The sequence below is a fragment of the Bubalus bubalis genome, chromosome 16 (assembly GCF_019923935.1).
Source record: "Bubalus bubalis isolate 160015118507 breed Murrah chromosome 16, NDDB_SH_1, whole genome shotgun sequence".
Classification (NCBI taxonomy): Eukaryota; Metazoa; Chordata; class Mammalia; order Artiodactyla; family Bovidae; genus Bubalus; species Bubalus bubalis.
This window is the reverse complement of record NC_059172.1, coordinates 9,554,867-9,582,225: the sequence shown is the minus strand read 5'-3', so window position 1 is coordinate 9,582,225 and position 27,359 is coordinate 9,554,867. Positions and strand designations below refer to the sequence as shown.

General features: G+C 49.5%; 1 protein-coding gene across 1 annotated transcript in view; it reads right to left on the bottom strand.

Moving 5' to 3' along the window:
• Positions 1 to 1,783: 1,783 nt before the first annotated feature.
• Positions 1,784 to 27,359, bottom strand: part of SYT13 (synaptotagmin 13) — a 41,793-nt gene continuing 16,217 nt past the window's right edge. The window contains exons 2-6 of the mRNA XM_006046354.4: positions 16,849 to 17,074; positions 13,802 to 13,936; positions 12,016 to 12,317; positions 7,516 to 7,645; positions 1,784 to 5,666 (exon numbers count right to left, since the gene is read on the bottom strand). Coding sequence (XP_006046416.3) covers positions 5,362 to 5,666; positions 7,516 to 7,645; positions 12,016 to 12,317; positions 13,802 to 13,936; positions 16,849 to 17,074 — 1,098 coding nt within the window. The 3' untranslated portion in view covers positions 1,784 to 5,361. The remainder of the gene's footprint in view (positions 5,667 to 7,515; positions 7,646 to 12,015; positions 12,318 to 13,801; positions 13,937 to 16,848; positions 17,075 to 27,359) is intronic.

Genomic DNA, 27,359 nt, shown 5'->3' with positions numbered 1-27,359 from the left:
ACTGAGACCAGCTGGGTTGCCCAGCTCCTAAATGCAGTGCTCTAGACTTGAGTCATTTCATAGGCTGGGGCAGAGTTTGTTATTTAAGGTGGTTCAGTGGAAAGCCCAGTATAAAATCATCCCTAAACTCTTCTTGCCTCTTCCATTTCTATTTTTGGTAAATTCAGATTCTCAAATCTTAGTTTTGGGCTTCAGAGGCCATTTGGGTTTGATCCCTGGGTTGAAAAGTTTCCGTGGAGAAAGAAATGGCAACCCACTCCAGTATTCTTGACTGGAAAATTCCATAGACAGAGGAGACTTGGAGGCTACAATCCATGGGGTTGCAAAGAGTCAGACAGGACTGAGTGACTGAGCACCTCAAGGGCCATATTCACAGTTACCTGTCAAACACAGTCTACACAATATTTGGCTGCATGGGATAAGAGCCACTTTTCTTTTTAATACGGAAGTAAAAATCGTGGTTGCCATTAAAATATAACAAATGTATATAATATAAAATAAGGAATTACATGTACAGACTTGGAAAGTGAAGCCTTTCTTTATGGCTCATTTATCCTTTTTAAGAGGGCTTCCCAGGAGGCGCTAGTGGTAAAGAATATGCCTGCCAACGCCGGAGATGCAAGAGAGGTGGATTCGATCCCTGGGCCAGGAAGATCCCCTGGAGTAGAAAATGGCAATCTGCTTTAGTATTCTTGCCTGGAAAATTCCATGGTCAGAGCAGCCTGGCAGGCTACAGTCTATGGGGCCACAGAGAGTTGGACACGACCGAGTGATTAAGCAGCAGCATCCTTTTTCAGAGCCTTTGGTTTTAATGCCACATAACCTGCCTGATTTCCTACTGACCTGAAAATTCAGGCCCTTCCCCTGACTTGATGTCTGAGCCTCTTCCTCATGAAGGCAGGGTGGCAGCAGCCACAAGGAGGCCCTAAGATGATAGGACTCTGAAGATCTCTTGTCCCTGCTCGCCACCTGGAGCACAGGTGAATGCTCGGGCATTGCCCTGCCTCTTCCAGTGATGGGGGTGTTTCTTTGGGGGTATGTTAGAGAAACAGTTTCCACCCTTCCTTCTCAAGAATAAAGTTCAAGCCCCAAGAGGCCTTGCCTGAGAACATTCACAGCAGCAGTTCCTCCAACACAAAAAAAGAGAGAAATATTTAAACATATGTCAATAGGGGAATGTGATTGTGGCATATTCATGCAATGGAAAATAACACAGCAGCAAAAAGTAAAGGAACTAGAGCTACATAAATTTGCATCGAGGAAGCTCAAAATTTTGACGTGGAGCAAAAATAATGTGATACAATTTGAAATTAAAAACACAAACTACTCTATGAGGTTTACACATACATGTAGTAAAAACAGAAAGGTTTGGGGTGAGAAACCCTAAGTTCAGGATGGGGATGTCCTGAGTGAGAGGCTAAGGGGATTTCAACTATATTTGTCAAGTTTTATAAAACTTGGCAGGAGTTCACGTGTGTTTATAGGATTATTTTTCTGCATTGCCTATGTCTAAAGTTTTTTATTTATTATTTGTTTATGCTTCATCTTTTAAAAAATATTTGTCTGTTCACCGATGGCTGCACTGGGTCTTCTGCATGGGCTTCTCACTGTGGTGACTTCTCTTGCTGTGGAGCCCAGGTTCTAGGTGTGCGGGCTTCAGTATCTACCGTGCGAGGGGTCATTAGGAAGTCAATTCATAACCACTGGACTACCAGGGAAATCCATGTCCCGAGTATTAAGAAACAGGAACTTGAACACACACATGCACACACTAGGCAGCTGACCCTGTTAGAAGTTATTTATTAACCACTGCGAGGTTTTTGCTCCAAAGTATGACACCAGACATATGAGTACAATATCTCATGCGTCTTTTTGTGCTTCGGTTCATGATCGCAGAATAGACACGGCACTGACAACAGGAAACACAGGCAGCAAAAACAAATCACAAAGACTAGGTCTTTCTTGGTGGTCCTCACCTCCGACTGGCGTAGGCTGCAGTCGCCTGCTGCCCAGGACTCCTTTATATCCCAGAGGAGCTGCCCCAGAGGACTGCTCTCCCATCCAGCTCTCTCTACACAGCATCGACTGGAGGAGATTCATCATTACTCAATCTACACCAAGAGTCATATCTCAAATTGAAATGGGCAGACGCGGGCAAGGTCTTGATCAATAGGCACTCAACAAATACATACGGACTTGATATAAGAAGTGAGTCGTAAGATGAATGAGATTAGACTCTCAGTTTTCTACCCCATCGCCGTATCTGTGACAAAGCCAGATCACCTCGTGGGCAACAGCCCAGTCGGAGACGGTTTCTCCCTTTATTTTCACCTCTGCTTCATGCACTTAGAAAATGCTCCCTGGCAAAGGACCAAGTGTTTCTTTTAAAGAAAAGATCGGATGCATTCGCATAGACCCAATTACTCTAATCTGGTAGTCAATTGCAAAAGTATCTGGTACAAGGTAAGCGGATGCAAAGATTACTGAAGTTTTTTCATCTGCAAGTCTGATATCTCTGGGTAATTTAAAATTCACTGAGATGGAGTTCTGGTGGGAAACACAGCTTTTATACTCTCATCTATATATCCTCATCCTTATAGCTCACTATGTTAATTATTTACATAAAGTAAAATTAAAGGGAAAGTCACTCAGCCGTGTCCAACTCTTTGCAACCCCATGGACTGTAGCCCACCAGGCTCCTCTGTCCATGGGATTCTCCAGTCAAGAATACTGGAGTGGGTTGTCATTCCCTTCTCCAGGGGATCTTCCCGACCCAGTGATTGAACCTGGTCTCTGTCACTGCAGGCAAATTCTTTACCATCTGAGCCACCAGGGAAGCCCAATTATTTACACAGTGAGCTATAAATTGTCATTAGGTGAATGGTAATACTCAACATTATGAATTTCTAGGCCAGCTGCTGAGGTTTCTGATGACCTTACCATTGAGAACTCAACTAGGACTCGGATTTGCATTCAAGTTAGATAAAAATGTATATTTTTCCTCCTACTCCTTTACCCATTCTTCATTCACTAATTCATTTGACACACTTTTATTAAGGGTCAATGCGTCAACTGTATTCTAGGTGCTTGGATACACCAGTGCACACAACAGGCAAACCCACCTGCAAAACCTGTCTTATCTCTGTTTAGTGAGATGAAGGCTGACACCGAAGATGTCAGGCAGAGACACTTGACTCCTTTCAAGGACACCCGTTTCGTCTGGATTCTGGAAAACAAAACCTTTGACACCAAAGACATGAATGCCTCATGATAGACGGCTGTGGGTGGAGCTGATATTCTGGCATCAGAGAGCTCACTGCAAACATCCTTTGGTGTGACTGTATGGCAGGCTCGTGGACTTAGAAGGAAACAGAACGCACCTTTCCTGATGGTAAGTGTAGGATCCAGACTCCTCTGGATTAGAGTCCCAGTTGCCACCAAGAACTGAGTGCTGGTCAGCTTATGCAGGGGAGGCTTTGCTCTGTTTCGGCATGCCAACCAAAAAAGGGAGGCCAAAGTGGTGAGAGGGCTCTCGAAAGATGTGTTGTGGGAAGTCAGTGGCACACGACTTGCCTGAAAAACACTTGGCAGGAGGTGGCCAGACTTAACGGGAGAAATGTCCAATTACGTGAAAGATCTTCTCATTTGTTAGGAATGAGATATTGTTTCTGTTTCTTCAGAGGATCGGCAGAAGTTATCTCTAAATGCTTTCCTACTGCTGTCCAGAAAGGAAAAGTGATGACAAAAGATGGCACGTCTCTGCTCAAACTCTCAGGCAGAGACCAAGAATGACTTGACTTGTTACAGGACTGAAGGAAAGGAATTCTTTTCTAGATCAGGGATCCAGGGTGACCTCTGAAGGCCCAGAGTTTGGCTGTCAGTATTAAAAAGTCCAGATGAGGAGTCCGTGGTTCTAGAAATGTCTGGCACTTACCAGGGATGCTCAGCTGCCAACATGAAGCTTAAAAATGATCTGCTGGTGGCCTCGGAGTTTGTTTCTAGTGAGGGGTGCCTATGGCATGGGAGCACAATTTCATCTATTGCATCATTCACAGAGACCAAGCTGCCACACCATTAGGCTACTTTCGCGGATGGTCAGCAACAGAACCCAGAAATCCTGGTACCCAGGCAAATATTACATCCACTCAAGCAAGGCTCATAATATTATACTTAATGATGTGGACAGCTATTTGGAATAATCAGGTAGCGATATGAAACCTAGCTACTGATTATTTACTAATTAAAGTGATAGATCCTAAACACAGCGACAGAGGCACACTCAGAAAGATCTCCTATCCTCCTCCCCTTCCACAGACCCGGACTAAATTAATGTGCGCCCTGGATGGAATTCCTTCTCACGCAGCTGGTAGGCTGAGAAGGAAGGAGTCTGACTCAGAGGGTCACTTTGGTGATGCTGGTGGACATGACAACTAGTGCCCAATGACCAATGGGGGAATCCCACCTACTCCTGGTCAGGGAAGGGCTCCCCAAGTATAACATAAACTGATTTTGAGATGAAACAATACAGTTATTCAATAGAAAGCACAAAATTCAGTCCAAGAGCAGGATCCAAAAAAAGCACAAACGAGAACATTAAGAAATCAAATGATTAAAATTAAAAACGGAGGCTCCTAAATTTCACACCGTGGTTGAAATGTCCAGCAATGGCACTGGCTGCCCCAGGGAGTTGGGGGCCCGACAAGGACTGTGGAACCAAGTTGGGGGTTTTGCGAAAGGGATTTCTCCAGATGCAGTGCTCCACCCTCTTCATCCGAACCACTCTGTGCTTGTTAAAGACGCAGGCTCCTGGGGTCCAGCCAGGATGATGGATTTGGAATGTCTAAAGCAGGGTCCGGGAATCTGCTGGTGATTCTTCACACACTGTTTGGGAACTGCTGGGTTAGTGCCTTGGGTCAGTAGCACGATTTCATGTCGGCTGATTTTCCATCCCGCCCTGACCATCTCTAACTCTTTTGAGATGATCCAGGATACAGCATTTCCATCATCCTTTTTGACACGCTTATTTTTAAAAAGCCACATTTTTTGCATCCATGATTTCCCCAATTCAGCTTTCTCTGCATCTGACACCCACTGCATAACCTGCACACAGATCGTATTTGATAAGCGTCTCTTTCAATAACACAGATCAGCAAAATGTGTTCCTTCTGACCCACATGTCCTGTCTCCGTCCTTGCTCATTAAGAAATAGGAGTGTGATGGGAGAGGAAGAGGGTCCTGGTCTCTGCACACACGTCTGTCTTCTGGTGTCAGAATGCGGATGGGGCACAAGAGGAGGGGGCAGAGGGTAGTGGGGTGGGGGGGCAGACTGTACCCCAGGAGGGCGGCGGCTTGGGTGGCTGCCTAGAGGTGCAGCTGATGCCACATGGCGATCTGCCGGCGCGGGTTCTTCAGCATCTCCTCCCAGTGGCTGCGCTCGGAGCCTGAGGCGTGCAGGCCTAGGCTGCAGTGGCCGAGCACGCAGCTCTGCCCCTCAGCACCCAGGCCCAGCACGTCCAGCTCCACGCTGGAGGCCCGCAGCAGGTCATCCGGCAGCTCGAACATGATCATCTCATTCCACACAGGGTTGATCTTGTGCTTGGCTCGTTTCGTCTGCTTCTTCTTCAGCTTCCGAGCCTGGTGCTTTAAGGTCACCTTGACAGAGACATCTGGGGAGGGATGGAGGAAAGAGACAGAGAGAGGGGCCAGGAGTGAGCTTCTGGGGTCTGGGGCAGGGAGAGCTGGGGTGGTGCTGCCTCTTGGGGATGGAGAGACAGGGTCTCTGGCTCTAGATCCTCACTGAGGCTTCTGCTCCACCATCCCTTTCCCCCTACCTCATGGGCCATGTATTTATTCAACAGTGATTCAATGCCCACCTTATGGCAGGCATCGGTCTGAACATAGGGATACAGCAAAAGCTCCTGCCTGGAGTATGGAAAGCAGATCAGAGCACAGTACCTACGGCTGGTCATTGGGTGGCCCATGATAGGGTCACGCTGAAGCACCTCTAGGAAACTTTTCTCAAGAGCCCCTCTGAATGCCTTCATGTCCCATATCAAACCAGGCCCAGGATGATGGTTCAGACATCCTGCAGCTTGATTTTAAACTCAGACCAGGAACACTACGCTATCCCTACATCTTCATCCGCTTGGTTCTTCATCCAAGCATTTTCGTCTCTTCCTGAGATAGCAGGTCTCCTGCTGGTTGACTGAGCTTTTCTCTTCTGTTCTTTTGCAAGTTTTACTGGAGGATCCCACCCCACGTGGAGGGTGAGGGCAGCCTGCCTTGACCCCAATAGAGCTGCCTGGCTCTCAACCCCCACCCCAGAAATCAGGCAGCAGGTTACTAGACAAGCTTTCACATAGCATCTCGAGGCTCTGGACTGGGATCGTGTTTTCATCAGTCAGGATTTCCAAAGCTAATGTGAGAATAATTGTTACTCTATATTTATTGCTATAATTATCACCCCCAGGTGGTTACTTTGTTATTTCAACAGAGATATTTGAGTGATAAAGTGTTGAGCTGTAATTGTCCTGACAGGAGCTATAAAAATTGAAAAAAAAAAAAAAAAGAGCAGGAGGCAAAGAATTGTCTAGAGGGGATGAGGCAAAGGCATTGAGTTCTGACCTCTGGCTCAGGGATCTGTCAGCCAGACCAACTCGGATGATTTTTCATTCGTCAAAAATCTCTTGCCCAAAGGTCCTGACTGCAGAGGCAATTCTTTATTTGCTTCCTGCTATAAATATCGATGTATTTATATCCTGCTCTGAGCACTTGGCTCCCAGTCCGGGTGTCACACGGCTGACCAATGCTGCTTTCTTTCCTGCTCTGACCAGAGAGGCTGTTTGGTCCTTAAGCCTTGGGGCCTGTGCTGGAGTATCCAGAGGGAAAAGCCAAGGCTTCCGGGGCATTGAAGAGATGTTTATTTGGGTATATGGGGCAGAGACGCCTCCTCAGCCTGTGCGCCCACACGCCTTCTGCCGTCACTTACACCCAGCTGGTGTGGGAATGGCAGGTCGACAAAGGCTGGGAAGAGAGAGGAGTCTAGGGTGGGTGTGGGGAGCAGAGTGGTGGCTAGCTGAGACTGGAGAAGGGAAATCCCACTACCTGCCCAGAAGATGTGCCCAGCCAGGTCTGGGTGACAAAGTGGGGCCAAGCTTCCTCTACAACCCAGATTCTCCACTCCCTGGCTACAGTCTGATCCTAGGCTTCCTGTGAACCGTGGATCAGGCTGTTCTTCTCACAATGGATCTGCAAGGTGGGAGCCCTAGGAAGCTGACACCTGGGCGCTAACGGGTAGGACTGGCCTGGGAGTTAATGGACATGACTTTAGGGAAGTGAGGGTGTCCTTTAGAACTGGTTTGTGAGCTTGGGGGTGGAGGACACAGCTGAGGCTGACTCTACAAAGGTACTCATGTTCCAGGGCCCTGCTCACCCGTCCCCATTGCCTCCCAGGCACCACCTCCATCTGTGCACATCCCTAGAGGGGCCCTGGCTCCCCTCTCACACCTCACTCACCCTTCCCCAGGAGCTCCTTGGACTGGTTAGAGTGGAGGTTCTTGGCCTTAATCAGCACGACTAGGAGGCGGTTGGCAGCCGGGAGGTAGCTGATGGAGAGAAGGACCTCTCCCGTCCCCGCAGACGGCTCCTGAAACAGAATCAGGGAGGCAGGAGGGCAGCCTCACTTAGGGATGCCCTCTGGCCCCGTCACTATCGCTGAGGCTGGGGTCACCCTGGAGTTGTATCCAGGAGGCATCCTGGAAATCACTTACCCATCAGGGCTGCAGAAGGGAGGAGGGCATAGAGAGATCCTATGCCAGCATGTGTTTCAATATGAGTTTGTTTCATTCGCCACAATTGTGATTTTCCAAACAGCTCGTATTCAAACCCAACGTACCAAACAGATCAAAGAGATGCCATTCAGGATGTGGGCAGGACAGAGGGCCAGGACTTCCTCTCAGTTTATCACCTGTGACCCCCTCAGGCATCTTTGCACAGAACCCTAGGGTTCTAGTTTGAAAACCACTGCATTGACTGATCAGGTTCCTGGAGCAGCGGGATGTTGCAAGGCATTACTCTGGAAAAGAATCCCTTCCAGCCCCTGCAGGGTTGAGAGATGTGATGAGATCACATCAATAATGTGATGCACTAATGCTGAGCAGGGCTTGGCTTGGTCTACAGAATGACCAACCATGTCAACAAAGGCCAGGCATACGGTGGGAACTAACATACCACAGACACTCACAGGAACTGCGCTTTGCTGATGCCTCCAAGAAGCATCCAGCATGTCTAGCCGCCTGCCCCTCCGCCGCCCCCCACCGTCTGCAGCTTTACAGAGTCTCTCCATTGAGATTCCTGCAAGAGTTTGTTTGGAATTCCAACAAATCCACTGAGGGAAAAAAATGAGTGAGAGTCCCCACAGGAGGCAGGTCATAGTCTAAGGGTAGAGAGAAGCATATGGACTCCAGAATCTGACCATCTGGGTCTCAAGTCGGATCTCACCATTTACTAGCCATGTGACCTTGGGCAAGTTATTTCACTTTCCCAAACCTTCATTTCCTCATTTGTAAGATGGGAACCATAATATCTCCACCCAATAGTGTGGTAAAAATTAAATGAGGAATTATTTAATGGCTTAGAACAGTGCCTGGTGCACATGACGGCATCTTTACCCTTGCTTTGATGATTATCATCAGTTATCAAGAAAGGATAGTCACCACTTCTTGAGAATATTAATTGGGAACAATGTTTCTGGGTGAAGGGGAGCCAGGGTTTGGGGAGTAAAACTGGATGGAGGAGCTGGCCAGCCCTCTGCTTGGGTCACACCTTCCATTCAGAAAACATGTCTTCAATATGACCACAATAATTCAACTAGCCCTAAGTGGCTAGTCGTGTGATGGAATGTTTCTGGGAGTTGCCAGGAACTTCGGTAATGGCACTAAGGGTAGCAGCTAACACAACACACTCTGCTAGGTGAAGTTACAATACTTATCCATTGAGGCTGTCATCCGCACAAAGCTATTCCCAGCACCTGGTACACAGCTGACACATGATACGTATCGTGAGAAGGAAGGGTGAGGCATCCTGTTTAATCTTGACGACAAGAGTAAGAGGGATACTGACCTGGTTCCCATTTTAAGTCTGAGTCCCTGATGCTCAGAGAGTGAACTTCACCGCCTGAGCTCATGTAACCAGTGCGTGTGTGTGTGTGTGTGTGTGTGTTAGTCACTCAGTCGTGTCCGACTCTTTGTGACCCCATGGACTGTAGCCTGCCAGGTTCCTCTGTCCATGGAATTCTCCAGGCAAGAATACTGGAGTGGGTAGCCATTCCTTTCTCCAGGGGATCTTCCTGACCCACGGAATGAACCCAGGTCTCCTGCACTGCAGGCAGACTCTTAATGGTCTAAGCCACCAGGGAAGCCCCATGAAGCCAGTTAAGTAGTGAAACTAAGCCTCGAATTGGGGGTCTGGTCTGATGGCAAAGCCCAAGTCCTAAACCTGTGGTCCTCCAGCATCCTTGACGGACAGACCTCTCCTTTCACAGTGAAGGAGCTGAGCTCAGGCACCTGTCCAGGCACCAGGCGGGGTGTTGCTGAGCTGGGATGAGCACCAGGCTTCTGTTTCAATGGCACTTCTTGGAGGTCCATCCACAGGTGTTGGCCTGGGCTTTGGTCACATGGTGCCCAAGTGAGAGGAGCCTGGACCCGGCAACCCGTGAAGGGCTCCGCAGCTCTGTGCAGGGTACCCAAAGCCCCAGACGAGCCCAGGTGGCAACACCACAGCCGCCTGCCCCCTCGGCTCTGCTGTTGAAAGTACCTGCCGACAAAAAAGAACCCTCTTTCTTTTGCCATCCTCTCCCTGTCTTTTCCTGCTCCCCATCTTTCTCTCGGGCTCTCAGGGAATCACTCCAGCTGTCCTTGGGGTGGTCCACCCTGTGGTCCCCGGTGACGCACATGCCGCTTTTGGCTGACCATCTCCCGGTGAGAACTGGGGCACGGCCGGCACTTCCTTTAACCCATTCTGACCAAGAGAGGAAAAACACGTGGGCTATAGCAGCTGATGGCTCCACCCACTTTGTTCAAATCAGCCCGTAGGATCCGCTCTGGATGGTCAGGCAGAGGGGCTCCGTAGCCGGGCCTTGGGGCTCTCCCTTACCACTTACACCAAGAGCAGCGCCTCTGACTTCTGACTCCATGCTGCCCTCTGACATCATTCTTATCCGTGGCAAACAGGCCAGGGGTCCAAGCGGGTGCGGGAGTGTATTTGTGGGACAGTGACGGCTACAGTGAGTGCGATGATCGGGATGAGTGAGTCACGAGGGCGGGTCTTTGTCCTCATCTCCTGAGCTCTCAGCCTCGGGCACACGGCCTGGCACGTGGTGGAAACCAGACGAGACCTTTGTGGAATGAATGGGTAAGTTTTCTTCTAGGGGAAAGGGGAGAGGCAGGCTAGGTGCCTGAGACTTCTACCTGTTGGACTGCCACCCTTTGCGGGCAGCACCAAGCACTCCAGAGGCCTGGAGGGGGAGGCCTCCGTCTCCCGAGGAAGCTGGGTTACCAGCTGAACAAACCCGCGTGTTGGGCGCCTCTTCCCAGGGGCCCCGGCTGTGATTCCACACAAGTCCCAAACCACACACTAATTAGAGAGTGTGCTGGGGAACAGCCTGGTTCCAGCTGAGAGTGGCTGTCAATGTTTATCAATTTTCTGAGCCTGGGAAAGAGGAAAATGAGGCAAAAAAGAGATCGCAGCAGATGGGGAGCGAAAGCGTACTCTCTCCCCCGGCAGTGTCCACCAGGAAAGGCGCCTGCTGGCCACGGCTCCTGTGCTACTGGGCACTTATGTCCCACGGCGGCAGCAGGACAACGCGGGCTTTACCAGCAGACTGACCTGGCCTCAAGGTCGAGCATGCCAGGTCCCAGCTGGGCAACCCCACACCGGTTACTGAGCCTCTCTAAGCCACACTGCTCTTGCCTATCAACGCATACTCCTGTAATCAGTCCTGCTTTGCTCATTAGGGGCAGAACTTAGGTAAAGTTCCAAGCATAGCAACTGATAGATGGTAAGCGCTCAAAAATTACTACTCTTCTTCCTATTTTTATTACTCATGGGAGTCGGCAAACTTTCTATAAAGGGCCAGATAGTAACTATTTTAGGCTTGGCAGGCTATATAGCCTCCAGAGAAGGCACTGACCAGCTGGTTGAGAGACTGGCCATCCAGAAGGGTCCCTCTAGGCACCATCATGGCGGGCCCTTGGATGAGGGTGTAAATAACCACACACTGCCCAGCAGCCCTGACCCTCCTTGACCTGCTCACTGCCCTGGCCTGTGGGGATTGGTGGGTGGCTCTCCAAGGAACCTCTCTGGACAGCGCGACATCTCAGCAGATGCTTGTTTTCCACTCACGGCTTCGGCAGCTGGGGAAGGGTGGGGAGACCCAACCTGGGTCCCTAGCCATGGTCACTCCTTCAAAGTCCAGCACAAATGCCACTGCACACCAGGCCTTCTAGAACTCTCTGTCCCAGAGCACTTCAGCTTGGCCCCTCTTAGATGTCCTATGTCAGATATCCTCAGTATCACAGCCACAGTCATCATCGCCGTCTTCTGTGCCAGTTTCTCCCTCTGGCCTGTACTCTCTACGAATAGAGGTGCTCCTCTCCCCTGCAGTGCCTGGCATGCAGCGGATGCAACAGGGAGTGTGAATGGTTCTAGATGGGGATAAACATCATCAGCACCAGAGTCAGGGCGCTCACAGTGAGATCTTTTCCATGATGGTGAAGCCAGGGGTAGGGGTGTCTGTGGCTGGCAAGCTAGAAGCAAGACTAGACCCCAGGAATCCCCAAATCCTGGGCTATCAGTTTCCTCTAACCACCCCCGCCCACCCTATTCAAGACTCCACCTCACTTTTACACCCCGCCTCCCTGCCCAGACTCCCATCCCCAGGCTGGGAAGGTCTCCAAGCTCGTTTCATGAGCACTTGGCCCAGTCCTGCCCCGCCACCCCAGGGAGAGGCGACCCTACCTTCACTGAAGTCTTCAGCTCGCCCCACTGGGCAGCCCCCAGGGGCACGGACGCCCCATCCAGGCCGAGGCGCAGCTCCCCGACCACACTGTGGCGGGAGAAGCGGTCGCAGGTCCTCAGGGTCAGCGTCAAGGTCGCTGTGGGGAGCTCCTCCTCGGCCAGGGGGAGCACCAGGCCTTCCTCCCACGTGGTGCGCAGCTCCCGCTTCTTGAGGGCCGTCTGGGCCTCCACGGAGCCCATGCTGTTGGCCACGCTGCCCTGGACGTAGCAGTCACAGCCTCCATCGTGGTCGCTGGTCACAGCTGCAGCCAGGGAGAAACGGGCACAGACGCGGGAGGCTTGTCAGGGACAAGGGGAGGCGAGAAGCATTGCCCTGCTGTGAGCTGCAGGATCTGCCTTAGTGGCCATGACCTTGGGGGTCTGAAGGAGACCCCACTGGGGCTGGCTGACCGCACTGGCTTTGTGAGATAGCCTTTCGGGAAGCGTTCGGAAAGAGGAGATCCTTCTCATTATTCTGAGACTTCCCCAAGGCGCCTGGGCCGACAAAATGCTGATGATTTTTATTAGGGTTGCCATGGATACCGTAACTCATTTGTTCTCGATTTTAAATATTTATCACATAACCACTTGTGATGTGAATTGCTGGGCCACAACCTCATGAGTGCTGTTTTATATGCTGAACCTTGGTGTTTTTAATGCTTTCCTAGTGGAGCTTTCCCGTTTGCACCTGGAGAGCTTTCATGACTGGTTCCTCAGTGACAATGTGTGAAGTGGTATCTACTGTTACCCAGAACGAGAAGATAAAGAACAGAGGCCAGTGTCCTAATAGAAAGAAACCTGAACTGAGCTTCAGGGAAACTGGTCTCGTCCTGACTTTGGCACCAAATAGCCAGAGTGATCTTAGACAAGTCACTTGATGTTGTTAGACTTTAGTTTTCAAAACTGTAAAATGGGACTATTGTTAAGACAAAACGTAAGAAAGTCTATGAAATGCAAAAAAAAAAAAATCATAAAAGAAAGCTAAAAGGAAAAATACTCCATCAAAAAAGCAAAATTAAATACAAAACTCCAGTTTTTCTTGTTCCCAGCTTCTAGTTTCCAGGCATCACAGAGTAGCCCATTTTTAGCCCCATGTCCTTTGCAAAGTCTTAGCTTTGCTTGCCGATGGTAAAATAAATTATCAGGGTAGGGAGACCAGGCACAATCTGATCCCATAGCAAAGACTGCTGGGTTCTAGGACTACAGAAGCTTTGCTGACCATTCAAAACACCCTCTGTGTCCAGCGCAAAGCCCTGTTCAATGTCAAAGGCATCTGTAACAGAGATGACTAGCTGTTTACCAAAATAAACAAACAAAAAAAAAAACCCATTCTTTTAAGTGGGAATCCAGTAAGCCACTTTTCCCAGCCTTCCTTACAGTCAGCCGTCCTGTGACTTGGTTTCAGCCAATGGGAAGTAAGCATACGTAGGATACAGTTTCTAAGGAACAGCTGTGCCCTCTCCCTGTTCTCCCCATCTTTCCACCTGCTGGGAATAGGCCACAAGGAGGCCTCAGAGAGAAAGAGTCTGGTCCCTGAATCACTGTTTGGAGGAAAGATGGCCGCCAACCGGGAATCCCCACTTTGGACTGGTATACGAGAGAGAGGAAAAACCCCTGTGTATCTGAGGATCACAGGCCTCAGGGGCTTGTTTGTTGCAGAGTGCTCCTCTAGCCCCCAGTGCTCCCTCCAGCCACAGACGCTCAGGCAGACCACACAGAAGGCCGTGAAAGTTCGCTAAGAGCATACCTTCCAGACGAGTCACAAATAGTTCGGCCTTCTGCCTGTCATAGTCCAGGCAGTAGTGAAGTTTGGGAGCTTGGTTCCAACTGGCGGCCTTCTCTGGGTTCCAGGTCTCCATGACACAGACATCCTCCACCACACCTATCAAGAAGGTAAATCATTACTGATACCCACACTGGGATCCTGTTTTCCAGCCCATAATTTTCCATCTCTGCCAGCTAGGCCACAAACCCAAACCAAAAGTTCCTTAAGTGGGTGCAAAAGCATGGTGGCACCACCTGCGGTCCTGGGCATCAGCTTTCCAGGGACCATCACAGCCCAGTGGGCAAGACCTGGGCTTTGGTGTCAGACATGAGCTGCTACATAACAGTTATGCAATCCTGGACAAGTTACTTGACTTTGAACTTTGGTTTCCTCATCTTTAGAATGGGAGTGACAGCGGTTCCTTCTTCCTGGAATTACTGTGAGCATTAAATGAAATAAAGTGAGAAAAGCACTTAGCTCAGGGCCTGGCCCCTGGTGAGTTTTCAGCAGGGGAAACTGTCACAGTGTATGTGGCTCTAGTCAGCCTGTGTCAGGCAAACCCTTCCCCAGCCCATCTCCAGCTCCACCTCTCTGCAGAGTCCAGTCCATGCTCCCTAGGAGCTCATGGCTGGAAATAAATGTCAAACAATGAGTCAAGCTTAGGGAGAGTAGAGTGGACTTTAGTTCACTCTAAATCATGTTCAGTGATTACTTGCTGAATAAATGAATGACCTTATCTTTAATTCAGTTAGTAAAACTACAGCTATCGCTCACTCTTCCCCTAACTTGGACTGCAGCCAAACATCTGGAAGATTCTCATTAGTCAAGCATAATTCAAGCATAAAAGGATTCAGCAGTTGCAGCAGACTTCACTTGAAATAAATTGGAATTAATTTTTTTTTTAATTTTCAGAATTAATTTAAAGGGTAAAAACATAGAGGAGTATTTAATTTCCAAAATGGTTCATTATCGGGTTCCTGCAAGTAGTGAAGAATCTCCCTGGTGTGTCTAAGCAAGGAACGAATTGACCAGGATGTGAACAGCCATGTGGAAAGCCAGACATACAAGCATTCAGGACCCAGGTGGCTTGGACAACGGCAGCAGGGTCAGCGCCAGATGGAGCTTGCCTGGCACCCAGCGCTGTCAGCTCTCAGACTGCCTCAGCCTTCAAACTCCAAACCAAAGCAAGACCAAACCAAAGCCAGCACCCTGGGAAATGCGGGAGTGGATTCAGCTTCAAGAATCAGGACCCCGAGCCCAACAAAGGGCCAGTGAGGATCTTTGCTTGTAGGAGCGGGCTGAATTTGGCACATCATGGGGACATGATCCAGTTAATGCTAGACTGATCCAGCGTTCTCCTCCCTTGCACCCTCTAGCTTCTGGTCAGTACTTGCTGAGCCAATTGGCCCTTGCTAGATCGGAATCCCACTCCAGTACTCTTGCCTGGAAAATCCCATGGGCAGAGGAGCCTGGTAGGCTGCAGTCAATGGGGTCGCTAAGAGTCAGACATGACTGAGCAACTTCACTTTCACTTTTTACTTTCATGCATTGGAGAAGGAAATGGCAACCCACTCCAGTATTCTTGCCTGGAGAATCCCAGGGAGAGGAGCCTAGTGGGCTGCCGTCTATGGGGTCGCACAGAGTCGGACACGACTGAAGCGACTTAGCAGCAGCAGCAGATTGGAATCAGTGGAATCAGAACTTGGTTGTTGCCTTCTGCAGTGGGGAAAAGAATAAGGAACCGGAAAGAGAAGACAAATGTGCTCTGAATCCTTCAGTTTCAGACTCTGAAGCGCTCTGCTGCTGTCCTTGGTGGACAGTGCCCATGCCTGGCTTCATCCCAGCATTGAGAAATCTGGTGTGTGTGTGTTGGTCACTCAGTCATGTCTGACTCTTTGCGAGCCCATGGACTGCAGCCCTCCAGGCCCTCTGTCCATGGGATTCTCCAGGCAAGGACACTGGGTCTCCCAAGACAATGGAGCCGTCCTGTGAGTCTGATTCTGATAACCACTCCCAAGGGTCCTCCTGCAAATTGTTCCCCACCCACCTTGAGAGCTCAGCGTAGCTCTCAAGTCCTCAATGGGTCTATTTTAATTTAAAATGTGGGCTGGCAAACCCGGAGGCTAAAGGCCAACCAGGATTCCTTCCTGCCTCAGGTACTACCTGAATTTGTTCTTGAAGAAATGCCAGCGTAATCACCACGGTCCTGGGCCGGGTTGGAGGAGGGGCCACCCGTTCACTGGCCAGCGCGTGGGTGCTGGCCCCCGACCAAGAGATGCCTTAGGAGTCGGGTCAGCGTCAGAGCAGGTTTCCACCATCCCCCTCTCTAACCACACAGAACAAAACCCCAAACCACATAACAATCCATTCTCCTGGCTGGATTTTTTTTATCTCCTTATAAAAGTCTGTGTGCTCTGCTCCTTTGGGTTAGGGACTGTCTCTGTTTCCATATCTGCCCCAGGGCCCAGCAAAGTGCCTTACATGAAAAGGTGTTCCATTCTAGATGTTGATGAGAAGGAGAATAGAAATAATAACAATAACGATGCTTTGATTATATCCTTGTGCCAGGCTCTGATCTAAACACTTCATATGCATTGCTATATTTACATTTTACAACAGCCTTACTGGGCAGGTGATAGTGCCATCTTATTTTATACCCAGGGAAACTGAGGCCCAGAAAAATGATCGATATGACCAGGGTCACACAGTGGGTACATAAAAGGGGAGAGAATTAAACCCATGACTCTGAATGAAGCCCATAGTTTAACCACAACTCTTTATCCCTTCTTTGTAGTTGTACACACAGCTTGGAAGGGACTCTCCATTTCCCAGTGGAAAGCTGGAGGCCTTGGGAAGACACATTGTGGGAACACGTGGGGAATAATGGAGTGTAATTCCAAAGCCTGGTGCCCTCTGCTTGCCCAGTGTCCAACGCTGCGGACACGGGCTGGCCACGCCCACCAGCTAGAGATGCTTTCCAACCCTGCTGGGTATCGTCCACAGAAGAGTGAGGGGCAGGAGAGCCCTACCATTCTGAGGAAGGACGAACAGCTCCTCTGTGACCTGCCTCTTGAGGCGGCTGTCATTCGGGGCCTGGGGGCTGGCCGGTGCAGCGGGCTCTGCCGTGGTCTTCAGCGTGTAGTCGGCATAGTTGATGACCTCCGGGGCCGTCACGGCTGGCCTGGGTCCATAGATGTCTGGGAACTTCAGGAGGGCTCGGGGCTGGACGGGCTCTGTGGACTTTTTGACGTTAAACTGCAAACACAAATCACTCTAGTTAGTCCACAAGAGGTCCTCCTGCCTGTTTCCACCCACAGAAGGGAGAGGAGATGACCTGAGCTTTCAGCGGAGACAGAGGAAAGGCTGGGGTTCCTTTCTGCTCCGAGGAACATGACCCGGGGAAGCAAAATATCATCGTCAAGTGCAGCAGAATCTCCACCATCGTGAATCATGCCGGGACCTGCCGAGATGTGAGCCCTGTCGGTCCAGCCCCTGGGCATCCGTGGCCCGGGCGCCCTGCTGCTGTGTCCAAAGGAGTTCCCCAGGTCTGTCATGGTTACCCTCTCCCACTGCTCTCATCTGCCTTTGTTTTCTCTTCTCCTTGTCTTCCTCTCTTATTCCTTCTTCCCCTCCCCTTTGGCACTCAATGACTCAGAAATGAATGTGATCCCACCACACTTAGAACCAGATCTAAACTCCCTGCAGTGACGCTAAGTGCTTGCCCAGCCTGGCTGTGTTCACCTTTCTGACATCACCCCCAAACCCCTCTCCAGCCACTGAGCAACCTGCTTCTCAAACAGGCTGAACTCTTTCTGGGTCTGGCTTCTGGCTCCCAACTCCTCCCCCTAAACCACCCACCTCCACCTCCACAGGCTCTAAATTAAGTCCCTCCTCCAAGTCTGTCCCTTCCTACCACCTCATTCTGCACTTTGCTTTAGAGCATGGCTTTCACCCTGTACTGTCTCCATCATTGCCTGGCCTGTTGTAGTCAGTCTCTCCCACTAGTGTACAATCTCCATAAGCACAGGGATTATGTTTTGCCTTGCTCCTGCAGCGTCTGCTCGTGGGGAATATGCAATACATACTTATGGCTAGGGCTCCCATGTTCAGTTGTGTGGTTTGTGCACTGTGCAAAGATGCCCAGATAAGGACCAAAATGCGATTTGTGCTCCACTTGCCTGGCTATGTGCCCTGGGGTAGGGCTTAGTTCCACCTGGAACTAAGGAGGAAAGGGCATCTTTTCTTGACGCGCCTGCTTGTCAAGCCTTAAGTAAGCAAAGCTCCCTCATACAGGAGTGGAATCTTCTATCTTTGCCTCCACTGGGGACTGAGATTTCTCTTATTTGACAGATTCAAAGTTACATAAAAGGCAGCAATACTGGGGACCTGCCCAGTCCCCAGGAAATAGGAAATGATAACCAGATCTAGAGCTTGAAACGCTGGCACACTGGGTGGGCCGCCCACAGAACAGCCCTCAGACAGAGGCAGGTACCAACCCCCAGCAGGACCCCCAAGCAGCTGCCTGCTCCAGGCTCTCCTCCCGCCCCTCCGCTCTCTGTGGCTGGGGGAGGGGCTGGCCAGGAGTCAAGGTGGCTCTGCACAGTGGCAGGAGTGACTCGGAGATTGGGAAGTCCCTGCAGTCCTGGAGCGGGGCGGAGGTTACACTGTTTCAAAGCTCATGTTTAGTGCTTGCCCTCTGTACATTCCATTACCCCAGGACAACTCCTGGACACTCTGACCTGATTGAAACTTTGTCCCCAGATATTCCTGGAGAAGGCTGGAACTTGATGATAGGGGGCATTCCTAACTATCCTCATTGATTGGACAATGTACAGAGTCCATGAGAAGGTGCTAAAGAGATGAGACACAACACCCACTTCCTGCAGATACCTGAGGGCTGCTGTCCCCGCACTGCATTATGCATCCATCAGAGCTCCCTAAGGGGCTCAGAGGGGATAAAACACCTTATCCTCCCTTGGGAACACTGCCCAGTAGGCTGTAATACAGCCCAAACACATCTACCCTGATCTCTGCCGAGTGCATCAGGCACGCATGAGCTGGAAAAGCACTTGCTGGCTTCCACGGACGAAGGTTTCCTGGGGCCAGACAGGGAGGGCAGGGACAGGATTGAACCTAGACCAGTGGCTCCCCACCTTTTTCTCTGCCTTCAAGCCTTTACCAGGCAGCACCCACCCATCAGAGATGCTTGTCATGATCACACATTTCGACGAATCACCCTGGGAGGAGTTGTATGCTTTGCAAAGTCAGGTCCCCTTTGCACATTCACCCCATTGAGAGTGCCACTGGGCATCCAGGGACCTGGCTTCTAGTACTGACCTAACTGTCTGAGTTGAGCTACTTTCGGCAGATCATTTCGCCTCTCAATTATATCACTCAAGGAAGAGGTGATTTCAAGGCTTGTTTCACTCCCACATGCTGAGCAACAAAGAGGTGAGAGACACAGTTCTTTATTCGCAGATGAGTTGGGAAGACCACCAGAAACAGGAGAGTAAGTAACAAGCGGGACAGAGGCAGGCAGTGGACAGCCTGTGTGAGTAACAGATGCGGGACAGCAGATAACACCTGCAGGGGGCAAGCAGAGCCGTCCTGGGAACCAGGGCATGAGCTAGACCTGAAAGGAGAGGGTGTCTGGAAGGTGGAAGGAGGAGTGGGGAGGAAGGCCAGGCCCTGGGAGGAGACATGCAGAGCAATGACTGATGTCCCCATGTCTTTCTGTCCTCCACAAAGTCGTGCCCACCTCTAATATTGCATCCAAGTCTGAGTTATGCTAACTGTTCTCTTTCACAATAAGGAAAGGGAGGATGGAGGAAATTCAAGGTCATACAACTGAAGAGGGGTATACCATCAAGCCTCCGCATATTTTCACTTCAAGTTTGCGTCATTTCCACTGCCTCGCAGCTGCTTCTCAAAAAAAAAAAAAAAAAAAAAATCCCTGTTTGTTTTGGATGCCGGATTCTCAGTGGCGACTGCAGCATCCCACAGCTTCCCACAGTGACCGGACCACATCCTCTTCTCAGAGTCGTCCTTTTCTGTCACTTTGTTGGGGCCAGAACTGAGGCTGTTGGGCTGGTCTGGGGAACACGTTCACATTTTATATTTTGTTTTACCTTAGTTCAATCATTTTAGAAAAGGGTTGTGTGTGTGCAAGCCAAGTTGCTTCAGTTGTGTCTGACTCTTTGAGACCCCATGGACTGTTAGCCCGCCAGGCTCCTCTGACCACGGGATTCTCCAGGCAAGAATACTGGAGTGGGTTGCCATGCCCTTCTCAGAAAAGGGTTATGTTGATTAATTCCCAATTTGATCAAATCAGGCTGACTCTGCATTTTTAAGAGGGGAAATAATCATTGGGCTCAGTTCTGAGTGAGGGTCAGTCTGTCACTTCCAGCCCCTGCAGAGCCTGGGCTCGCATTCCTCCCTACTGAGTGGGTCTCACTTTGTGTGGCCCCTGAGAACCTCAGGAGCCTGTATCTAGCTGGGTTTTTCTTGGGTGCCTGTCAACATTGACCCCCTCTTTCCTCCCACTTCCCTCCAGGTCACCCGGCTCTTTGGGGTCCCACCCCAGTTCCAGGGCAAGGGTGGGGAGGGGGTACTGTTTGATCTGATTCTATTTGTTCTCGGCATCACCTTGGGGACAGTCCTGGGGAAATCACCCAGATGGAATGGAAGGACTTGCTTTCCACGGCAATAGAAGAGATGCTCTCCCCCGCCGAATAGGAAGCACGTGGCCCTGATTGGCGACCGCAAGGTGAGCCAGTCTTAGGACAGAGCCGCCAAGGTGGACTGCAGGGTGGACAGAAGGAAGCTGTGTCTTTCATGACAGTGTCACTAAGCCACCAACTCAACCAAGCCTGGAAGCTGTCTTACCGCTGCACTTCCGGTTACATGAACAATATTGTTCTTATTGTTGAAGCCCCTTTGGATTGAGGTCTTTGTGAATTGTGGCCAAAAGCATCCTGAACAGATGCCATGCATTTTTATCGGGCAACACAGGAGATCATGACCTTGACGTAGAGAAACTGCCTAGACGCAAACCTCTCCCCAGGCCCCTGTGCGTCCAGCCAAAGGCATCCTCACTGACTGCTGCTTCTTGCCCGGCGTTGGTAAGATCCTGCACAGCCATGGCTGCCTTTGGTGAAGAATGATTTATTGCCCTAGACCCCACAGAGAGCAGGGCCTGCTGACCACTCCATGAGCCTCTCCAAGTGGTGAAAGCAGCCTCTGATGACCTATCTCCTTCCCTTGTACAATCTAATTTATTGCATTTTAAAACCCTGGTTCCACTGCATCTTACAAATGCATCTGTTTCCACTTAAATAGCTTAAACATCAATGCCCAGGAAGCAGAAAAGAGGTTTGGGCGCTGAGGGAGGGAGCCTGGAAAAGGATTAGAGGTGGAGGGCAAGAATGCTTGGGAGGAAAGAGGTGGTCCGGGGAGCAGACACCAAGGAAGGACCTGAGCTCAAGCCTTATGCTGTGGATATTGGCGGGGCAGTCTTTCAAAGTGGGTTCCTCTTTCTAAGCATCCCTTGGCCCAGAGAAGAGGGATTGGAAATAGGGAGGCAGGGTGAATCAGGAAGGTTTCCAGTGGAGGCAGGCGTTCAACTAGGGAATGCCCAGCTGTGCTCAGCACAGCAGGTACAGAGATGGGAGAGACACCCCCATTGGAGCATCAGCCCCTTGTGATGTGTCTCCTTGGCTTCTCCCTCCTCACCTGTCTCTGGAGCTGTGGGCCGCTTACTCATTCCCACATGGCCAGATCTTCATGGTCACTGACCAGCTCCATGTGGGCATAGCCCCAAAGTGCCTCATGTCACGTCCATGCCACACCCCTCTTGCCACCTGCCTTGGGGCTTCTCGTGGCTTCTGAGGTCTGAGACACCCAGGGACACAGTGGGTGCACCCAGAGGCAACCCCGATGTGTCAAGGATTAAAGCTCCATGGGGGAACTCAACCACCGAGAGCTCCCCCCTTCCTCCTCGCTACTCCTCCCACAGGTGTCCAGCGGCCTTTCGGAAGGTGACACCTGGAGATCCAGCAGTCGCCCTTGGAACTGGCTGGTGGCCGGCTCTGTAACACTCCCTGTGTGCGTGCCCCTCCCCACCTCCCTCCTACATCCCTGGACGGCACTTGCTAATTAACAGAGGCTCAGCAGGCTCAGCTTTCCCGTCATCCAGGCTAAGACAGATGGCAGGGAGAGGAGGGGCGAACCTTCATTTAATGAACAAATATTTATTGATCCCCTATGACAGGCCAGGTCCTCTGCTAAGTGGCAGGAACATAGAAGCGAACAAGACAGATGCTGTCCTTTCCTATGGGGCTCATGTTGGAAAAAAAAAAAAAGGAAATTAATTATGAAGTTAATGATCTGTAAACAAACATTTAACCTTACTAGAGATGTTAGGTGACCCCTTTTGTGACATGATTAATTTTTTCACCTAAAGACTGTTTTATTAATTCGGGTTTTTGCGCTGGGACATCTATCTTAAAGCATCACAGCACTCAGGAAGTTACTGGTGGGGGAAACAGACCCAGATGGAAATGGAAGCAGATGGCTTCACCCTTTATATTTGAACTTTTAAAAGAGATGGCAGAGAGGAGAGAGTTGAACATAGAGTACTCAGATGAGGTTAAACATGGGCCACTGTGGCTGTGGTCTGCAGCTTAGCACAGCAAAGCCCCCCTCAGGGGGGAGCTGGGTCAGAGGCCAGGGACCTGACAATTTCTGTCATTCTGGGCTCTACAACTGGTAATTATGTATACTAACATGTGTAAAAGCGTTTGAAATATAGCCTTGTCATCAGAGTTGATGCTCTAGAACAAGATGGCTTGGTTGATCTTGGATCTGTTTAACCTCTCTGTGCCCCTGGTTTCTTATCTGTAAGAAGAGGGTGTTAGCAATAGCATCTGTCTCCGAGGCTGTATTGAGGAGTAGAAAAGACATCCGGGTGTTGAGGTCTTAGCACACAAGCGGGCATGGCAAGTCCTTGGAAACACTGGAGATACTTATTTGACTCTGGCATCTCTGCAACGTGGATTCATGCATTGGGACCAGTCCATCAACATTTTTTAACTTCATCTGTGATGAGATATGTGTGTGTCAGTTGCTCAGTCGTATCCGACTCTTTGCAACCCCATGGACTGTAGCTCACCAGGCTCCTCTGTCCATGGAATTCTCCAGGCAAGGACACTGGAGTGGGTAGCTATTCCCTTTTCCAGGGATCTTCCTGACCCAACGATCTAACCCAGATCTCTGGCATTGCAGGCAGACGCTTTACCATCTGAGCCATCAAGGAAGCCCTTGTGATGAAATAAGCAGGTGTAAAAACAAAACAGGTCCCTCCCCAGATGGCCTGAGAAGCTCTGGTCTAGCTCTGGCCTACATGAAGCTTCTCACACCAGGCTGCTGGAGCGAGCACTACAGTGGCCCCCAGGGACCCTCACCTGCCAGGGGCCTCACCTTTGTGTCATTCTCCACCCCTGATTATTGGATGAACCTTGTGAATTGCTTCTGATGAATAAAATCTGCAAACAGGATGGAATATCTCTTCTGACACTGCTGCTTGCTGCTGCTGCTAAGTCGCGTCAGTCGTGTCCAACTCTGTGCGACCCCATAGACGGCAGCCCACCAGGCTCCCCCGTCCCTGGGATTCTCCAGGCAAGAACACTGGAGTGGGTTGCCATTTCCTTCTCCAATGCATGAAAGTGAAAAGTGAAAGTGAAGTCGCTCAGTCGTGTCCAACTCTTAGCAACCCCATGGACTGCACCCTGCCAGGCTCTTCCATCCATGGGATTTTCCAGGCAAGAGTACTGGAGTGGGTTGCAAGTGCCTTCTGACACTAGGTTACAAAAAATCCGATTTTACTAGTTGTTCAAAGTTGGTTTTTTTTAATTGAAGTATAGTTGGTTTATAAGATTGTGTTAGTTTCCTATACTATGAGGAGAACCTTGCTTATATTTAACTAATTAATTTAATTGGAGGATAACTACTTTACAATATTGTGATGGTTTTTGCCATACATCAACATGAATCAGGTATACATGTGTCCCCCCCATCCCGAAACTCCCTCCCACCTCCCTCCCCAACCCTACCCCTCTGGGTTGTCCCAGAGCACTGGCTTTGGTCGCCCTGCTTCATGCATCGAGCTTGCACTGGTCATCTATTTTACATCTGGTAATATGCATGTTTCAGTGCAATTCTCTCAAATCATCCCACCCTCACCTTCCTCCACAGAGTCCAAAAGTCTGTTCTTTACATCTGTGTCCCTTTTGCTGCCCTGCGTGTTTTATATACACTAGCTTTTATCTGCTAACCCCAAACTCTCAATTCACCCCTCCCCCAACCCCTTTCCCCTTTGATAACCATAAATTTGTTTTCTATGTCTGTGAATCTGTTTCTGCTTTTCATTTCTATCATATTTTAGATTTTGCATATAAGTGATATCATATAGTATTTGTCTTTCTCTTTCTGACTTACTTCACTTAGTATGATCATCTCTAGGTCCATCCATGTTGCTGCAAATGGCATTATTTCATTCTTTTTATGGAGGAGTAGTACCACATCTTTTTTATCAATCCATCTGTCCCTGTACATTCAGGATGCTTCCACGTCTTGGCTACTATGAACAACAACTAGTAGTTTCTTAAAACTTAAACATACATGTACCCTCTGACCCAAGGAAGGTAAAAATATTTGTTGACAAAAAGACTCACTCATGAATACTGATAGCAACTTGAATCATACTAACCAAAAACAGAAATCAGGCTAGTGGCCATCAACAGGACAATGGCTAGATGCCTTATGGCATGTTCTTACAATGGAATATTCCTCAAAAGTAAAGAAATGAATTGTCAATACACTCAACAACAGGGAAATATCACAAAAACATGATGAACAAAGAAGTCATAATACACGTTCATCTATACTATGTGATTCATTTATATCCGTGGTTCGCGCAACTCAGGGAACATCTGCAATGTTTGGAGATATTTTTTGTTTGTCACAACTGGGGGTGGAGGTTGTTACCAGTTAAGAGGCCAGAAAGCTGCTAGCTATCATCCTACATTCCCCAGGACAGCTCCCCACAACACAGAATTATCTCACCGCAAAGTAAACAGTGCCAAGGTTGAGAAACACTGATGGAAATTAACCTCTAGAACAGGTGAAACTAATCAATGATGACAGACCTTAGAACAGTGGTTCTGATTGCTTCTAGGGAGAATTGAGTGGTAAGAGGCACGGCAGAAGTGTGGGTTACAGCCTAGAGGATATATATTTGTCAACACTGATCATCATAAACTAGCGACTTCAGATGCTTGCATTTCACTGTATGATGACTGCATCGCAATAAAATTTAGATAGAGATACACACACAGACACACACACACACACACCTCTAGCCCACCTGCTGAATTAGGCTTTCTGGTGTCTGGATCAGTGTTGCTCAAACTTCACTTCCAAAGCAGCACCAAAGGCAGACAAAGGTAACACATGCTCCAGGGAATGGGAAGTCTAGAACAATTGGATCTCTTTATTGAAATCTCTTGTTCTGTCTTAAAGTTCGTGTGACTTTTTGTATTTGGCTCCCTATAAACGTCTCAGTATTAAAATATTTTGAATTACTGCAAGAAAGGACAGAAAAAATTTTCTTGTTTATTTTGTGATGTGGAATATTTTCCATAACACTGGCTAGTACCACATTCCCTCTGCTCCTCAAGACACACACACACACACGCACAGGCCCTAGAGGAGAAGCAGGACTCTTTCTCTCTCTCTATGTTGGACAACATGCAATAAATCAAGCTGAAAGCTAACTGCGGAGATTAAGTCATTTCGTCTCCAGGAAAGGAACAACTCGTAGAAGCGCAGTCTGTGTGAATGGCCCTCTATCCAAGTTTTCCTTCCAACCATAGAGATAACTCCCCTAGGGAGAATTTGGGGTACAGCTGTAGAAGCTCTTAACCAACCCAGGTTTGATCCATTTTGCCCATTCCCTCTGTAAAGCATCCTTACACACACCTACAACTCATTGTACCTTCTTGGGCCACTTGTTCATGACCTTGTATTAGTCAGGGAAGACCAACTGCTTTGTAACAAACAACACCCAACCTCACCTCAGTGGATGAACACAATGAAAACTGGTTTCTCTAGTCTTCAAGAATCTGTTCACTCTTCTACAAACTCAGAGTCCTCCAAGCCCCTTCCATCTTGTGGTTCTGCCCACCTGTGCCCTGTACCATTCAGATATGAACTCAACAAATCCTCATAATAACCCTATCAGGAAGCGCTGTTATGACCAATCCCATTTTACATAGAAGGACACACAGCCACCTGGTAAGCAGTAAAGGTGAGATTCAAACCCAGGCTGGCCCCCCACCAGAGCTCTCTGTTTAACTGTTCTGCTGTGCCTCCAGCCCTTTACCACCTCGTCACATTTGGAATCACCGTTTGTTCACCCGCACTTTTGTGCCCCTTAGACTGATGCCTGGACCACTGCCCGGCCGCACCACCCTTTCCTCCACCCCTGCGTGCCTTTAGTCAGAGGCAGAGGGTTGAGCACTGTTCCACACTTCAACCCATAGAAATGGCACCTGGGGGAATGTAAAATTCAGATGCCCAGGTTCCTTCCCCACTCTGTCTCAGAAGTCCTAGGTAGATCCTAAAGAATCTGTGCATCTAAGAATCCCCCTAAGGTGACTATGATGCAGGTGGTCCCTGAAGCTCACATGGGAACCCTCTGGTTTGGGGGAGGTCCGAGAATTCCAGGCAAGGTCGAGAGATAAGGTGAGCTGCTCACAGGCATGACCTCCCTCTCAGTCAAGTCCTCTCGGCTTCCAACAAACAGTTATTTGTCTGGTAGATCTCTAGCTCCTGGGGAGCTGCTCGTACCAGGATCTCCAGTTCTTGGCTACTTATGGGTGATGCCACAGGGTCAGATCCTGGCGGAAGGGTTTATTTCAACCTGCAAATTTGAAATTCTCTTTGAAGAAGCAGCTTGTCTTCTAGTCCAGGCGCCTTGCAGTGTTTCCATGGTAACCCAGCCACCACACATCTTTTGTTATCCCTTCCAACACCTCTTCTTCTGTTTATTATAGATCTGTGCCTTCTTAAATCCCCTTCCCTTGGGACTCACCCCCTGCTGGTCTCTTTCCCTTCCGTGATTATTTTAAATTCTAAAAAGGCCAGTCTGTGATTGACTTAGCACACTCCCTGCCCCATAGCTGGATCTAAGGCAACACACTAGGGGGTTTATTGTGGGGTAGACTTGCCAGCTAGGCTTATCTATCAGCCAGGTAAACGCACCTCGCCCAAACCAGCAGGAATGAACCACAACTGGGAATAACAGAAAACCCTTTCTCTGCTGCTAGTGATTCACCAGGGCCTCCTTGATAGCTCAGGTGGTAAAAAGTCTGCCTGCAATGCAGGAGACCTGGGTTCAATCCTTGGGTCGGGAAGATCCCCTGGAGAAGGGAATGGCTACTTACTCTAGTTCTTGCCTGGAGAATTCCATGGACAGAGGAGC